The sequence below is a fragment of the Diachasma alloeum genome, unplaced genomic scaffold (assembly GCF_001412515.2).
Source record: "Diachasma alloeum isolate Michigan unplaced genomic scaffold, Dall2.0 Dall_scaffold_00369, whole genome shotgun sequence".
NCBI lineage: Eukaryota > Metazoa > Arthropoda > Insecta > Hymenoptera > Braconidae > Diachasma > Diachasma alloeum.
In genome coordinates, this window is record NW_021680508.1 from 539,585 (window position 1) to 557,254 (window position 17,670).

Genomic DNA, 17,670 nt, shown 5'->3' on the forward strand with positions numbered 1-17,670 from the left:
GAAGTGAACATTTTTTTAGAGAGAAAATTCAACATTTTATTTGATCAATGATTTTGTTTCGAAGTTTCATCTCAGTCCAATGATAATTAATAGCTACAATAATATAGATTGACAGATCTTCACTTATTACTAATAATAGACTTCTAGTTATATATAATCCATCAATAATAATCACTCGATGTGGATTTACAGAATTCTCACAATTCTGATTTGATATTAAAGGCTAAAAGCTTCATAATTTACAGCTATACTGGGGCAAAGGAAATTGCCCTGGTTATTGATCATTGAAATATTTGGATTCAATTGAGGAATAAATTCGGTCTATCATATTCGAAGGGCTTATTTCCTCAGTTCGCTCGAATCGCTACTGGAGTGGTTTCCTTCGCTTTTTCAGATGCATCGATGTCGACAGTTGTGATGACGGCCTTCAATATTGTTTCCGGAATCTAGAAGATCAATCGAGATTTTTACTATACCTTAATTACTGCAATTGAGTAACTAAATTATTATAAATAGCTTAACAATAACTGTATTATTATTTATTAATAGGGGGCTACGCCCCGTGTTCGCTCCGATATGGTCCCCATATTACCCCCATGATACTTATTCTGACCCTTGTGACCCCTAATCTCATTCTTGTGACCCTGATTGGGACCTTTATTCTGACCCTCATGACCCTTAATCCAACTCACGTAAACCTTAATCGAGGATTAGATCAATCTAATCCTAGTGACCTTTATTCTGGCCCTCATGACCCATATTTTGACCCTTGCGAGCCTTAATTTTAGAGTCTTAATTTCAAGTGCCCAATTTTCGTCACCAGAGGTCGATTTGGATTTTTTAAATATAAAGAGATTATTATTATTATAGTCATTAAGTTAATTTTTAAGGAGAATAACCATGTGGTCATTTTGAAAAAAACTAGCAAAATCACCTTAAAAAACAAAAACAAATGTTTTTGTAAAAAAAATGCGCCAAGGAAAAGTTTTGTTTATTTAATTCTTACTGAACAGTAGAAATTTCTGAAAAATACAAAGAAATTAAAAAAAGGCCAAGTCAGAAAAATCAAATGAATGGCTATAGGGCACAATCAGATGTCTATGAGAAAAATATTTCTAAATCGAATAAGGATTGGAGAAAAATTCTCTATGGAATAAAAAATCTGTAGAAGCAGGACGTCCTTGGCGCAGAGTTTTTCAACTCACTGTCGAGTATCTATCTAATCCTGTATGCTCTGATCCGCGCCAAGGCCGTTGGTCCTGCTTCTCTACAGATTTTTAATTCCATAGAGAATTGTGCTCCAATCCTTATTCGATTTATTACAGAAACATGTTTCTCATAGACGTGTGGCCCTATGGCCATTCATGTGACATTTCTGACTTGGCTTTTTTTTTCTTTGTATTGCGCTCGCGCTCGGGATTTTTAAACCTACAAAACTTGACATTCTCGTTTGTTTGCAATGAAGCTATCGGGAAATATTCGATCATTTTGAAGCTCTCGGGGTATTACTACTGATAATTTTTTGATAATTTTCTCTGGTAGTTGCTATATAAAAAACCAAAAGGTCGTTCAATTTGGGACAGGACCTTTTGGCGCCAGACTTTTTAGCGCCACACACCCAAATGATGTTGAAAAGTCCGGCGCCAAAAAGTCACGTACCGATTCAATTCAGTGAACCATTCACCGAAACTGACAGATTGATTTCGTCTCATGGTGCAATTCTCTTGGCCGAAATTTGGTTGGAAAAATTCTTTCCCGAATACCACTCGAGCTTCAAAATTAATCAGGTTTTTTCCTCAAGGTTCCCTGCACACAAACGAAGTTTTCAAGTTTTTCAGGAAAAACTTGAAATACCCGATAATTTTGAAGCTCATGAATATTTCGCTACGTGCAGTTTTTCACAAAAATTATATGCTATGATTACGAACCTCTTCTATGTCAACTTCAACCTCCTGCAGCACCTCATCCAGCACTGACACAAAATGATCAACATTCTCGTTCGTAAAGACCATCGGTGGCTTCAGCTTCAGAATATTATTGTCCGGTCCATCAGAACTGATCAAGATCTTCTCGTCCCTCATCCTCGAAACCACGTGCTTGGCCTCAGCAATAGCCGGTGTCCTAGTCTTCCTATCTCTGACTAACTCAATTCCCACGAAGAGACCAACCCCCCTGACATCTCCAATTATTCTCCTTCTCTGCTTCAACTTCAGAAGTTCCTTGAGCAGGTGTTGACCCACCTTGACTGCATTCTCCTGGAGTCCTTGGCGCTCAATAACCTCCATAACAGCATTTGCAATTGCACACGACACGGGATTTCCTCCGTACTGTAAAAAGAGAGATAAAAATAAAACTTGAAATTTTTCGTCTAAAATTTTTTACAACTTTCCGCCCTTTATCCGGAGTAACGTTAAGTGTTCCTCATATTTTTACAGCCTAATAAAAAAAAGTGGCGAAACAACTTTCCACTTTTTATGATGAGCGAACGATTTTTATAGAGCTGCGTAAAGGCAACTTGTGCACCATGAAGTATTTCTCATTCGCTGTGTTCAGGGTTATACCCAGTGAGTGTGATAATCTGCCGGCTTTAGAAACCGTTAACGGCATCGTAAAAGCCGTCTTTCAAGGGCTGAATGTAGGTGGGGTATCAGTGCATGTGGCAATCCTGGAGGGCAACCGTTGTTCCGTTGTTGTGTGAGGGGTTTCCATCGTTCGTGGTATTATAACTTGATGGAGATGGGTGCAGCCCAATGGTAACATATTTGGAGGAGTTTATGAGTTGTTTCAAAGTGATATGTGTATTAGGGTGTCCCGGGGGTAAAACTGATTCATCGACATCACCTTTCGGTGCTTACCCTGCGCTGAGAAAAACGAATAAGTTCTCAAACAAGTCTTGTTTGGGCCAACAAATTGTTAGTTGAAAAATACCAAAATTTATTTTTTGAAAGTCTCGACCATGAATTATTGCTCTGCTTTCGACAACAATGAAATTCTATTCCTTTGATTGGCTATATCCCCATTTATTAAAGTAGAGGGCAAGTGCCGATACAACAACGAAATATCACGTATGCAAAAATTCAATAGAAAACGTAGCGAATTCGCTAGAAAATTCTATGGAAATTCTATGGGGTTTCTATAGGATTTCTATTGAAATTCTATTGAAAAATTCTATTTGTTTTTTGCGCTGATTCTATTGGATATTCGATATGAAAAAGTCAATAGATTTCGAATTTCTGTTTAAATTTTTCTCTTGAGATTTTTTTTTAGAAGAATGCTTGGGCATCAATTTTCTATAGTATATTCCGTGTCGAATGGCACTGGGGTTTTTGGCTTGTGTGAGGTTGGCGCGCTGAGCCGAAGGCGGGGCGCACGTTTCGTATGTTTGGCACGAAAAAATCCTTTTTTTGTTACCGAATGGAAGCTTTGTAATCATTTAAATTCAAGATGTGAATTTTTTATATTATATCGACCAAGTCTGATTCAAAAAGTCCAAAATGTAATTTTTAAACCTCATCCGTATGTGTGTGTACGTGTATACGTATGTAACAAAGCTTTTCTTCAATTGTTCGCTAATAAATGGATGGAATTGAATCTTTTTTTTCAAATGTTCTTACTGTTGCGCCATATCAATCGTCATCAATTAAAATTTAGTTTATCGATTGGTTTCTTTAATTTTCTAATTTTTGCGCAAATCGGTTGTCCCACGATAACAAAACAAAAGTTCTGAATTGATTGAATGGTGGCTCAGAAAATTTGTTTGGATGTATTTGTAACCGAGTTCGAAGATGAAGGCGATAGCAATAATCGTTATTTTGATTCATTTGAAAATTCGCAAAAGTTTGGAATTTTTGAAAATCAGAATTCCGGAAGAATTCTGATGAAGAATGTTTGAATATCATGCTTCAAATGGATTCACTCATAGCTTAAAATGTTTGTTTTAATGCCGTTAAAGTAGCTCTACCCTTACGGTAAATTCAAAAATGATTGAAAACTGCAAAAAAATTGCAGAAAACTCGATTAGATATGGAATTCTAATTTTTTTCTCAATTTAATTTTCGTTTTGGTTTTTCAAAGAAGAAATGTTTAAAAATCAGGATTTAACCTAGTGTCTTATGTGAAAATCAACATTTCCATTGTAATCAAAGATTAACTGTTTCTTCAAATGTGATGTTTTAAATTCGTTCTAGTACGCATAAATAAAATTTTTCTTTTAATATTTTATCGAAGGGCCGAGGGGAGAGATGAAACCGTGAAGAAGACAATCCGTTGTATAGAAGAAAGGGATAATAAGAATAATGATGATGATACCATTCAACTAATTTGAAAATCTGACAAAATTAGTTGACAAGAAATCTTATTCAATCTGATACAATGAAATAAACAATTAATTATACATGGTAGAAGGAAATGATGTGCAAAATAACCATTCGGAAACATATTGCTAATTCATTAACAAGAATAACTATAGCATATGCAATACAAGAGCAATTTCCCACTTGTTTGATAAACTTTAACAAACGATTTTTTTTTGCACAAGTAAGACTTGTTTGAGAACTCTGCTGTTTTTCTCTCAGTACAAGGAGTCTCGCAGTGGTCATTTTCATTCTCCTGTATTAAATACATAGAAACAGAACGAACTGCACAGTTCAACTTGACTGAAGCTTAAAATATACAAATTTGACGTTAACACTGATTAAGTTCACTAGTATCGCAGTGAATTAAAGTAGAGAAATCGTATATTTCCGGGCGAGTGCCATGGGGTGTTTTAGTCGCGTGGAGTTGGCATCCAAGCCGCAGGCGAGGACTGGCCAACCACGCGAGTAAAAAAACCCCATGGCACTCGCCCTGGGGGCCTATTCTCGAAATATTTTCGTGCGCGGAATCGACTCCGTTGACGGAACGCCTATATGATTCCTATACGCAATTCGTCTACGAAGCCACTTCCGTGCACGGAAATATTTCGAGAATAGGCCCCCTGGACGCTATTCTTCTGCAGTGATTTTCACTTTTACGAACGTGGAGAAGGGTTAATGCCAATCTCCGAACAGGAGAAAGTGAGAGCAGTACAGAAAATGTATTTTTTTCATCTCAATTAACGAGATGATCAATTATCAATTAACGAGCAATATTTCTAATTTTTATAAATACAAAATTAATCATTCGACGCTGACACTTGGAATTAAATCTTTTTTTTTAATGATGAAAGGTTTCTATTATTTTGTACACAAAAATAGATATATTATAAATTTATAGATAAATTTATTAGTTTTTCGGAAAACAATTTCCCGAATACGAGGGAAGAATATTGTCCAACAGTTGCGAAATTTCGGGCCGAGAGGCCCAGACGATTGAGAACATTCAAAGCAAGTTGATGAAAGCGTCTTTAATTTTCAGAGAAATCCTAAAACCGCCGTTTTCATTTCCAAAATGGAGAGAAGGAGTCGTTCATTTCGCTGCTCCCTGAACTGATCATGCTACGAGTATGTTTCCGTGATACTAAGTCACGTTATTTTTATTCTAGTTTAGATTATTCTGCTAATTTTATTTTATCGTTTCTGTTTTTTCTAAATGAAATTGCGGAAGAATCCAGATAGACAGGGACGAGGGGGAGGAGGTAAATTAGATTTATCTTGGTTTACATTTCATTCTCATTATTCTTTCTTCTGTTCCAATGTCTTCGAGGAGAGAGGGAAAGAGGAGTTATAAAGCACGCATAAACGAAGTTGAAAATATTTTCGTTTCAATCCATATTTCAAAATAATTTCTCCGTTTTATAGAATACAGAGATAGTTCACCTACTGCGAGATCATAACAAAGGGTATACTAACAGTGTTGAAGTACTCGAGTCCAGTCTGTTTAAAGCTGTCCGCAATTGCTTGTGTAGTTATGACAGCCGCAACTGGATGACCATTGCCCATTGGCTTACCAATGGTTACAATATCCGGGATTATATCCTCACCGTAAAGTTGAAAGGCCCACATGTGGCTACCAACTCTTCCGAAGCCCACCTGCACCTCGTCCGCAATGCATACCCCACCAGCTTCACGTACGTATCTATAAAAATAAGTTCACAATCGATTTTGGTACGCGGAGAGAAAATTTGGATAAAAATTACCTAGAAAAATGGTGACAAATTTTACTATGGGAATGGTAATCGCGGAGCGAAATGTAGTGCAGATCGGTGCAGTGGAAAAAATAATTATTTTTAGTGGACGAGATCGGCCGCGCGTGCTACGGACGCGCCTTCTCATCTCCTCACGTAGTGGCACTTCGGTTTCAGTCTAACGCTTACGCTTATTCGAGATTTTCGAGATATTCCGAGATCGATTTCCTTTCTCCTTACGATAGGACAAGATCGGCCGCGCGTGCTACGCACGCGCCTTCTGATCTCCTCACGTAGTGGCGCTTCGGTTTCAGTTTAACGCTTACGCTTATTCGAGATTTTCGAGATATTCCGAGATCGATTTCCTTTCTCCTTACGATAGGACAAGATCGGCCGCGCGTGCTACGCACGCGCCTTCTGATCTCCTCACGTAGTGGCGCTTCGGTTTCAGTTTAACGCTTACGCTTATTCGAGATTTTCGAGATATTCCGAGATCGATTTCCTTTCTCCTTACGATAGGACATGATCGATCGCGCGTGCTACGCACGCGCCTTCTCATCTCCTCACGTAGTGGCACTTCGGTTTCAGTCTAACGCTTACGCTTATTCGAGATTTTCGAGATATTCCGAGATTGATTTCCTTTCTCCTTTTTACGATAGGATATCTTACGATTTTCTCGGTAAAAAAACACATCTATGGATGCAAAAATTATCCTCCTGTTTCCTGTTCACCATTCATTTGGAAATCTGGTGACACCGTGATTGCTGATTTCACGTGATTTCAGGGAGATTTCCATAATTTCATGCAATCATTGATTTCATGTGATTACCTGGGATTTTTTGGTGATTTCGCGATTTCAGACGATATCAAGCGATTTCAAGTGATTTCAAATTTTCGATTTCATCTATTTAGTGGCGGAGAGGGAATGAAGTAGGAGGGAATGGGCATAAAACCCGGAAAGAAAGAAATGCATCATATCAATGCAAGAAAGCTCAAGCACGGGGGTTACAAAGAGGGTGAATGTAGGGATGAAACCATCAAAGTGAAAATATGAAAGTCACATTTTTTTCATCCATTCGATAGAATATCGATCTATCCAATAAAATAAAGAACAACGTACATTTCATATATTCAACTAAAGGAAATGAATTGTCCACTCTGATCAGTAATGAACGGTCTTTGGAATTTGAAACATTTAATAACTTCTTTATACATCTTTTCATCTATTTCTAAACCTTTCTTGGTAACCACTGGGAGGGGGAGGGGGGAATTGACTGGCGATATTGACCAATGGCCACATACCCATGAGTAGTCATTGATTGAAATTCGAGAATTTTTAAATAAAAATAATACACGTAAATGGGCATATGTCGAAGAATACACAACGAATAAGTAGAAAGTTTCTTTCTCTTTTATCTATTCAGAAGGGTTTCATGAGTTGCTGATTTTATGATTTCATGAGATTTCACCGATTGCAAGTGATTTCAATTGAAATCATCTGGAAGCGATGGAATCCCAGGATTTCGCTGATTTCACTTGATTTCATGCGATTTCAGTCCTGAGTGATACAGTGATTTTACAAATGAATGGCCCCTCGGCTTTGTAGCCATCTGAAGGTCATGGGGACGGTCGGAAGTGAATTTTTACCCGGGTTTTTCAGACGGGTTCGATAAAAATCATTCTCCGTTACACACTGTTGAAAGTTTTGGTGTGAATTTTCCGTGTCAAATTCCGGAAATTTTTATCGTGTTCAAGTTCCACTGAAATTTCAGGAAGTCTTGTCATTCAAAAATCAAATATTCCATTGATTTTTTATTCAAATAATCGGGAAATCAATAAAATACTTGATTTGTTAGTTCAAATATTATAATTATCATAATTCAGAAAAATCAGGAAAATTGAAAATTCAATCGAGTTGTGAAATTTCCATCTCACTTCCACCCAGACAAATGGTTTATTTGAATTAAGTAAACTTTATTTAAATCGAATAAATCCTCTATAAGAATCGAATAAACGATTTATTTGATTTAAATAAAGTTTATTTAATTCAACTAAACCATTTTTCTGCGTGCACTGAAAACTCATAAATTTCCGTGAATTCTACTTAAAACTTGAAATTTCATAACCATTTTTCCCTAAATCCAGTTCAATGTCACTCTCATGAGATTTACTATGATAACTTCCGTGAAATTTCAACAAGTTTCTTACAGTGCAGAAAAATTATACGAAAAATTGGAACAATTATTCACGTTGACCGCGATAATTTTTGATGAGATGCAGGGTAAATTTTACAGTTTGGGTAGAAATCACCCTGACGTTTGGTAAATTTTTCCGAACCAACGGAGAAAAATTCACTATTAATCTCGCACTTTTTCTCCTATTTAAGTAAAAAAGTACTGAAAATCGAGTGTGCTGCACGATTACTGCACTTGTTCGGTAATTTTTCTCCAACTTTTTTCCCCATATATGAAATAGATTTCATCCAGTGAAAGAATCCCCTGGAGTCAAATCAACATGGGCTTTCAACACATGTCAGGATGACAAACTGAGAAGAATTATTGCATCTTCAAACGAAATGTCAGAGAAGAAGTATTCAGAAATTACCGAATATTCTCACGTACCTATAAACATTTCTGTAATAACTCTCGGGCGGTAGAATCTGTCCGCCAACGGACATGAGACTCTCGGAGATGAATGCACGAACTTTCTTCCCCTGTGATCTGACATCATCGCAAATCCTCTTCACGTCCTCAGCGTACTTCTCACCAAGATCCTCATTCGGATAGTCTGAGTCACGATATTTTCCCCGGTAGACGTCTGGACAAGGTGCCTTCACGAAAAAAGTGAGAAGAATTGTTACCAAAAAAAAAAACTAAATTTAACATCTGGGAGAACTGGATTTGGGCACGTGCTGGGGGTGGAAAATGGTCAGGGTTCGGTCTGAAAAAATTGTCGAGGAATGGATGTTGGACTAGAATCATTTGAATTCTCACCACGTGCACCCAGTCCTTCTTGCCGTTTTTCAGCTGATTAAACTTGTAAGGCGATATGTCGATCAGCGAGGTCAGATGTCCATGGTAAGCGCTAAAAGCAGATGGAAATCACATGAGTACTTTCTCCTACAATTGATCCCACAATTATTTTCAAATCATAGTATTGGTTCCATGGTTTTAGCAATGGCCTTGGACGAGTTCACCCTGACCCTGAAAATTTCAAGCTACTAATCTACTTTCCCCTGGAAAAATTCAATTCGCTAAAAAAAATAAGTGGAAAATTGCTTTTGCCCTCATACAGCACAGCTATGTCAACTAATAAATTAGCAATATGCTTCCGAATGGTCATTTTGCACATCAATTTCTTCTATCGAATATTCTTTGTCGTTTCATATTATTTTGTTCAATTGAATTATATTTCTTCTTTAATCAATTGTGTTGGATTTCCTGTGAAAATTTTCATGTTTTTCATGTTTGAAAAACATTTTTCATCCATTTTTGAATGAATGAAAAGCATCATATTTAAAGACACTGTCGGAAAATTCACGTTGAGAGAAATTTCGGAAAAATTCAAAATTTATAAACACCAGCATAAAAATCAAACTAACGTGGAGGGAAGAGTTGGATAAAAATTACCTAGAAAATCGAGACAAATTTTATTGTACGAAACGTAATGTCCCAGGTTACGACCGAGTGAAAAGTCACTAGCAGGTGGCGCTGTCGAGACGAAGCCGAGGAACGCAATCAGGCGAGTTACGAGTGCGGTCTCGTAACTCGTCTGATTGCGTTCCTCGGCTTCGCCTCGGTCTGCAACATTCATACTCGTCAGAAAAATTTTTTCGGCCTTGTGACAAAATAGTATCTTTCGATACAAGTGCGGAAAAGTGTTTTTTGGTTCGTGGGAGATTCATAGCACAAGCTGAAGGCGAGTATCGAATGATATTCTTTATCACAATGTGTGGAAAAGGGACGTTTTAGGAACGCGAAGCGTTCCTAAAAAATTACTTTTTCGCACAGCGTGATGAAAATAGCTATTCCGGCAGAGTGACGAATATAATTTCTCCTCGAGCTGTATGTAAAGTGACATTTTACGTACGCTCGCCTTCGGCTCGTGCTATAAGCCTCCCACAAGCCCAAAAACACTTTCCCGCAATCGTATCGAAATATACTAATTTCTTCACTCACCGAAGGCGAGTGCGATCCTCCCAAGGGTCAAAGAAGACTTTTCCCACAAGTGTCGAACCCTTTTTTTCTTCGCAATATGTGGAACGTGATTCACATTACGCACAAGTGATGAAAATTTTTCTTAGTTATCGTGGGACAACCGTTTTTTGCAAAAATACAACAATTCTAAAAATTAACACATGAATTAAATTGTAATTAATGTCCGTGGATAGGGATCAACAATACCTATATTTGAAAAAAAAAAAGATTATATTCCATTAATTTATTAGCGAACAATTAAAGAAAAACTTTGTCACACACATACACACATGCACACATAGATCCGGACAGGGTCTAAAAATTTCACTTTCGGATTTATTGAATCGTAATGAATTCAAATAACACAAAAAATCTAAAACTTGAATTTGAACGATGACAAAGCTTCCATTCCTAGGCAAAATATTTAAAAAGTCTAACATTTGTCGACAAAAGCAGGAAATATTTTTTCTTGGGCCAAGTTTGGTTTTTCTTATCAATAACGTCTCACGTACGTCGTCTCGTGTCACCTAAAATGACAAGACTATTATGATGACCGATTAATCCTTGGGATGATTGCTATAGTTTTTTAGATGCTGTTGAGCAGAATTCAGGTATCTCTTTAGATGTCGTTAGCTGCAAACAGGCAAAAAAAGGTTTTACTGGATTAGTATTTTCCCACGTACTAATTATTAATCGTTATCTGGAATTTTCACACAAAGGGTTACAGCATTCGCTAATAAGTCGACTGTAAAAAACGTTAAATTTCTTTGTTTCGTAAACATAAAAACAATTATTTGCATCAATATGAAATATTCATTTTGACTAATGAAATTCAAAACATTTTTTACAGTATCTTTCCGCTCATCCTCGGCACAAAAAAGACGCAACGAATAGAGATAAGGATCAACAAAATCAACAAGGAATCATTCACGAATCGATTAACATGAAATATTGCCTTCCTTTATCAGAAAAAAATCCCAACTCGTCGAGAGCGATTGGAATTTTTTAATAATCATTGCAAAATAGATACTGCTATCGGAATTGCTTACTGATCCAGAACGATGGTATCTTGATTTCCGGTGTGAGCCTCAGCAAGACGCAGAGCAAGATCATTTGCTTCACTTCCAGAATTGACGAGGTAGCACACGGATAGTGGCTCTGGTAACAAAGACGTTAGTCTCCGAGCACAAATCACTAGATTGTCGTGCAAAAATCGATTGTTGGTGTACAACAAGGACATCTGTTCCTGTCCAGCTTTGACGACATCCGGATGACAATGGCCAACTGCAAAATAATGAGAAACAAGTCGAGAATAAGCCCCCAGAGGCGAAAATAATCGATAAAATGATGATGTATGACTTTTTAGAAAAAAAAGATTTTTGGATTAATTGCTCTATACCAAGATGTAGTGAACCGATCGACGCAAAATTGTCTACACAAGTGTGGCTCAATAATACTAATGAGTAGCCAGAATCTCAGATGTTTATTCCAAGTTTTACGCGTGTTATGGAACACCACATTGAAAAAATGAAAAAGAAAATAAAAATTAAAAATGAAATTGAAGGTTGATAAATCTAATGTTGATTCTGATGCATAATCGGAAGATGCCGGGTTCAAATCTCGGTCTGGACTATTAATTTTTTTCAGTAAAAATTTTCTGGTTATTCATATTGAGAATAATCCCGGTTCCTCTCCTGCCTCATTCAAATCCCATCCAATCATTTCCTATGACGTTACAAAGATGTGGAACGCTATATAAATTCCCTTCTTTAATGTAAAATCTTTTTTGTCAATTGAAAAAATTAGAAAAACGCGAATATCTTGAAAACTTTGTGTGAACGGGTATTCATATTTTGACTGATCTTGATAGAGGGCGGCGAGACGAGTATTTTGAAATCAAATTAATCGGACCAGTAGTTTGGAAGATATTGAAGAAAACAGTTTTTCACAATAAGTTGAATATCTTCTAAAGCACTTGTCCGATTTCGCCTACCCACAATTTCATCTTGCAATATCATAAGAGCTACAATCTCACCCAGTTTCAACATCCTATCTAAATTTTTCGGTAGTTATCGTGCACAAAACGATTTTCTCATAAAAACGAAAAATGCCGATTATTACCAAACTGTCCCTAGTTACATAGCAATATTATGATTTGATAGATATTATCACAAGGAATATTTTGACGTCAAAAAATTCAATTCAGTCACGTAGTTTTCGAGATATTGAGGAAAAAGTTTTTTGATAAATTGCTGTATCTCGGAAACTACTCGACCGATTGAGCTGAAATTCGGCCCAGAAATGCTTCAGAGTAATACCAATTATGTGGCGAAATTTCAGATTTTTACCTTCAACTTTAGTCCTTTTTCTGTGAAGATTTATAAAAAAATTTCGAAAAATTGGCGCACTTATCAGGACATACATGCATCATATCTTCACGTTTCATGATATTCTACATTATTTCTAGACAAAATTAGAAGATCGTTAAAATCAACGATTACAAATTTTCATTTGGGCACAAAAATATCATTTTATTGAGCAAAAAATCAATTATCGATCGATTGGCATCTGTATCAAAACCCCTAATTCATCATTATTATCGGAAATTATTGAATACTATTTGCTCTGGTTTCATTTGAACAGATAAATTTAATCTTGAAAATTTCCATGCAGTTTTATCACTCTGGGAAAATGCGAATTATCGCTATCGGTATTTTCCATTGACTAATCACTCCTAGTTATCATTGTTCTTTCTACCAGGGTCATCGTTCAAGCCTTCGTTTTATTATAACATCAATACTCAATGTCGTAACAGACAGACGAAAATAGATTGGGCACGAGTGTAAGTAACGAATTTGAGATTTGCTAATCGATTGTATTATTACCATGTGCTACGTTGTTGATACAGTCGAGATACCGCTCACCCCTCTCATCATACATATATTGCGCATTAGCGCGGACTATTTTGAGGGGATTGGATTTGTAGAAAAGCTTGCATGATTGTCTGTAACAAAAATTGAATACATGAGAACAAAAATTCATAAGTGGGATTTGAAGACAACAGGGATGATGGGATTATAAAGTAAACATAGCGTCTTCAATCATCAATATTTCCGGACCATTCGACTTGGATGAGTTTTAAAAGTCTCGGGCTATTGGAGTGAGATTTTTCTTACATTGAAGATCAATTATATACCTAAAAACCAATAATTAGTGAAAAAAAAAAAATTGTTTATTGTCTCAAAATTAAGACTCCAAAATTAAGGATCACAAGGGTCATGAGGGTTAGAATAAGAGTGACGAGAGTCAAAATAAGGCTCATGAGGTCCAAGAGTCAAAATAAGGCTCATGAGGGCCAAATAAGGGTAATGGGGTCAAAAAGCAAGGGTCAGAAACTAACGGTCACCAGAGTCAAAATAAGGGTCACGAGGGTTATAAGGAGGGTCAGATTAAGGATCCAAATAAAGGTCACAAAGGTCAGATTAAGGATCCAAATAAAGGTCACAAAGGTCAGATTAAGGATCTAAATAAGGGTCACAAAGGTCAGATGAAGGATCCAAATAAGGGTCACAAATGTCAGATTGAGGATCCAAATAAGGGTCACAAAGGTCAGATTAATGGTCCAAATAAGGGTCATGGGGGTCAGAAACTAATGGTCACAAGAGTCAAAATAAGGATCATGGCGATGGTTGGCGAGCGGAGGAAGCAGGGGGCATAGCCCCCTAGTTTTTAATAAAAAAAACAGAAATTAGCTGTGTAGGAATTCAATTTAAAAAAATTCCTAATTACTGTTGTACACTTTTTTCAAAAATCTTGAAAAAAAACCTCTGAGCTCGAACATTGGAGGTCTTGGACTATTTTTAACACTTCAAGCGTCTGCGGAGCAGACGAACAGTAAACAACTGATTTTCCTGCAGTAATTATTCGTTTGTAGACATATATAATCGATTTTCAATGCATGGTAAATCTCACTCCAAAAGTCCACGAATTTTAAGACTCATAGTAGTCTCCCACTAATACTTAAAAAAGTATTTTGGAAATTAAAAACGAAGTCAGGTAATTCCCCCACTCTCCCCTAACGGATGGAAATCATTATAGGCAAATAATAATTGACTCAGTAATCAATGAAACGAGAACTCCCCCATGTGATAAATTAGGGACAAGTTATGGACAAGTGCATGAAAAATTAATAAAGTGCTCGGTGAATTGGCGCAGTGGGTAAGTTCGTTGCCTCACATGCGAAAGGTTCCGAGTTCAAATCCCGGTCGGGTAGAATGGTGCGATCTAGCCATTTTACAGTCTTTGATCATCATCGCAGTATACCCTAATAACCGGGTCGAAGCGATGTAAAATAACGATAAAAAAAAATCAATAAGTGCAACATAAAAAGAGAACAGGAGAGTGGGCTAAAACGACTTATCTGTAATAGTTAATATCTCCTGACCCAGCGGTTTAATTGGAATGAATCAGGGACTCATTTTGAAGGTCGAATTCCTTAAAATTTTAAAAATAAAAAACAGAGTTCCATTCTGTCCATCATGAGTAATTGATGATTAACAACGATTCGTTTCCCATAGAATCATTATAACAAAACAATCATAGACTTAATAATCAATAGAACGAAAAGTCCCTGCACACAATGAATTCCTAGAGATTGAATTTCCGAAAAAAATGCATGATCACATGTAGCACAAATTGAATACATGAAAAACAGGTGGACAATTGGATTTTTGTTTATAAATAAGCAATCTGTGGATTCTACACTGTACCGCATTCGCACTCCTATAGAACATAGAAGTAGCATGGGGAAACCACAGACAACCCATGCCGGTACAGGCGGTTCCTCTATTAGCAACCTCCCGCTCGCCGGAGCTTTCCGTTGAAAAATTCGGTTCCATGGATTTGTAATCGTTCAAATTTAACTTTTGCATTTTTTAAAAGTCCAAAAATGCCATTTTTAGACCTGGTCCGTAAGTGTATGTACGTATGTAACAAAATTTTTCTACAATTGTTCGCTAATAAATGAATGGAATTGAATCTTTTGTTTTTTTTCAAATGTTGGTATTGTTGAGCCCTATCGATCGCCATTAATTAAAATTTAATTCATCGATTACTTTTTTTAATTTTCGAATTTTTTCGAAAATCGGTTGTCCCACGATCATTAAAAAAAATGTTCTGAATTGATTGGATGATGGCTTGAAAAATTTGTTTGGATGTCCTTTTGCTCAGTTCAAAGATGAAGGCGATAGCAATAATCGTTATTTCGATTGATTTGAAAATTTGCAAAAAATATTGTATTTTTGGAAAATCAGAATTCTGGGGATATCGTTGAATATCATGCTTCAAATAAATTCAGTCATAGCTTAAAATGCTTCTTTTAATGCCATTAAGTCAAAGTTAACAGATGATTACGATAGCTATATTGGTTGATTTGATTTTTATGGCGATCGTTGAAAATTTAGAATTTTTCATGAATTTCAAATGTGATGTTTCAAATTCATTCAAGTACATGTAAATAAATTTTTTCAATTAACATTTCATCGAAGGGCTGAGGGGAGAGATAGAACCGTAAAAAAGACAATCGATTGTATAAAAGAAAGGGATAATAAGAATAATGATGATGATAACATTCAACTCAGTTGAAAATCTGATAAAATTAATTGAAAAGAACTCTTATTCAATTTAATAAAATGAAATGAACAATGAATTATACATGATATAAGGAAATTACGTGCAAAAGAACCATTCGGAAGCATACTGCTAATTTATTAACAAAAATAACTGTACAATATGCAATGTTTTGTTTTAATTCTTATTCCACTATTCTTCATTTTATTTTTTCATGTCATAGTACTATCATCAAGAAAAAAACGTCTGTAATCGTAAAAATTCCGAACCAAACACTGGTCAATTCCAATAACAAATTTCACTAATTTTCAAACTTAAAAAAAATCGATTAACTGATCGTAAAAAATGGTCCATTTTACCCGACTTTGCCCCAACAAAAAAAATCATCATAACAATGTAATTGTTGACTTGATAATCAATAAACCCAAAATTCACTTCATATAATAAATTTCTGGAGTTGACGAAATCACGTACGGTCCATAACTTTTAACTCCATATCTTTCAACACTCGAGAATATACGTCAATTGTAGCAGCACGTGCTCTCCCCAAAACCCCCTGCTCCTAATCCTNTCTCCATTTCTCTGCCGACCCCCCCCCTCCGCCCCTTCTCTTCACCGCGAAAATGGAACGAGAATGTGTAACATTGGCTGTGTCCAACCCATCTTTGAATTATCGTCCCATATATATGATCATTTTATCAAATTCGAGTCGTAGTATCTCGATAATATGCTAATTTGCGCGTTAGATGGTATTTGAAAGGGCCCTCCCTCCTCCCCCTGTCGTCCAGTGTTATCGAAATGACCCCGCCAACATTGTGCCTGATAAATCTCGAGCCATGGTTACATATTATCTGGATATGAGTGGATTTAATTTTACACAATTGGATGATATTAGTTTCACCTCTGGACAATAAACAATTGGCTTTATCCGGTGAATATTTCATCAGAATTTCATAAATAATCGGGGATTGGTTGGTGATTAATTATCTGGGACAAACAGCTGATTAAAGTTATTTTTGAATTCAATTTGGTTATCTATTTTCCGGAATATAGGGGCTCATTTGTGTGGATAATGGGGGAATTTTGATGATGAAATTTTGTGAAAATTATTATGCTTACCCGATGTACCGTTCTCGTAGTTTTATTGTGTCATTTTTTGGCATTTGCTCGAGGGTTTCGGCACGCGGGGCTGTTATTGTCGGTGTCATCTTTGAAAATCTAAGAACAAAAAAGGAGAAGAAAATTAAAAACTAATGAATGCATCACTTTGTCAATCTAATTTTTATGTCAATATTTTTTTCTTTTTTTTCCGCAAAAAAAAATTAATTTAAAAAAGAAATCAAACAATCCATCACTTCTTCAAACTATTTTTTTTACAAATAATTTTTTATAAATCTTTTCATTTCTCTCACTCAGAATTTATAAAAAATAAAAGAAATAGAAAAAAACTTAAAGAGACGTTGTACCTGAACTCGGCCGGGTCGTCACGGTTCCTCGATTGCCGAATGCAGTCGTCAGCTGAGTGCCACGACCTACTACGTGTGACGTCATATATAGCGCGTAAGTTGGCGGGAAAAAAAACTGGGGATGTGCGCGCGCAATGGCTAGTAATTCTCCCGCCACATAGATTACGAGAAAGATAGAAACTGATTATTCAACTCATGAGTACATCTACCTTTGCTCCTCAAATTCTCGATAAAAATCGCCTCATTCAGCAGTTTCGACATTTTTGCGAGTGCCACT

At 36.3% G+C, this 17,670-nt stretch overlaps 1 protein-coding gene across 1 annotated transcript; it reads right to left on the bottom strand.

The window, feature by feature from the left end:
• Positions 1–18: 18 nt before the first annotated feature.
• Positions 19–17,499, bottom strand: LOC107041615 (5-phosphohydroxy-L-lysine phospho-lyase). The gene is made up of 9 exons (XM_015262236.2): positions 17,394–17,499; positions 17,047–17,145; positions 13,185–13,303; positions 11,349–11,583; positions 9,097–9,187; positions 8,725–8,933; positions 5,829–6,054; positions 1,929–2,327; positions 19–446 (listed from the first exon to the last, which is right to left on the bottom strand). Exons 2-9 carry the CDS (start codon positions 17,133–17,135, stop codon positions 348–350), a joined length of 1,467 nt encoding a protein of 488 aa, XP_015117722.1. The 5' UTR covers positions 17,136–17,145; positions 17,394–17,499; the 3' UTR covers positions 19–347.
• Between the last annotated feature and the right edge of the window lie 171 nt (positions 17,500–17,670).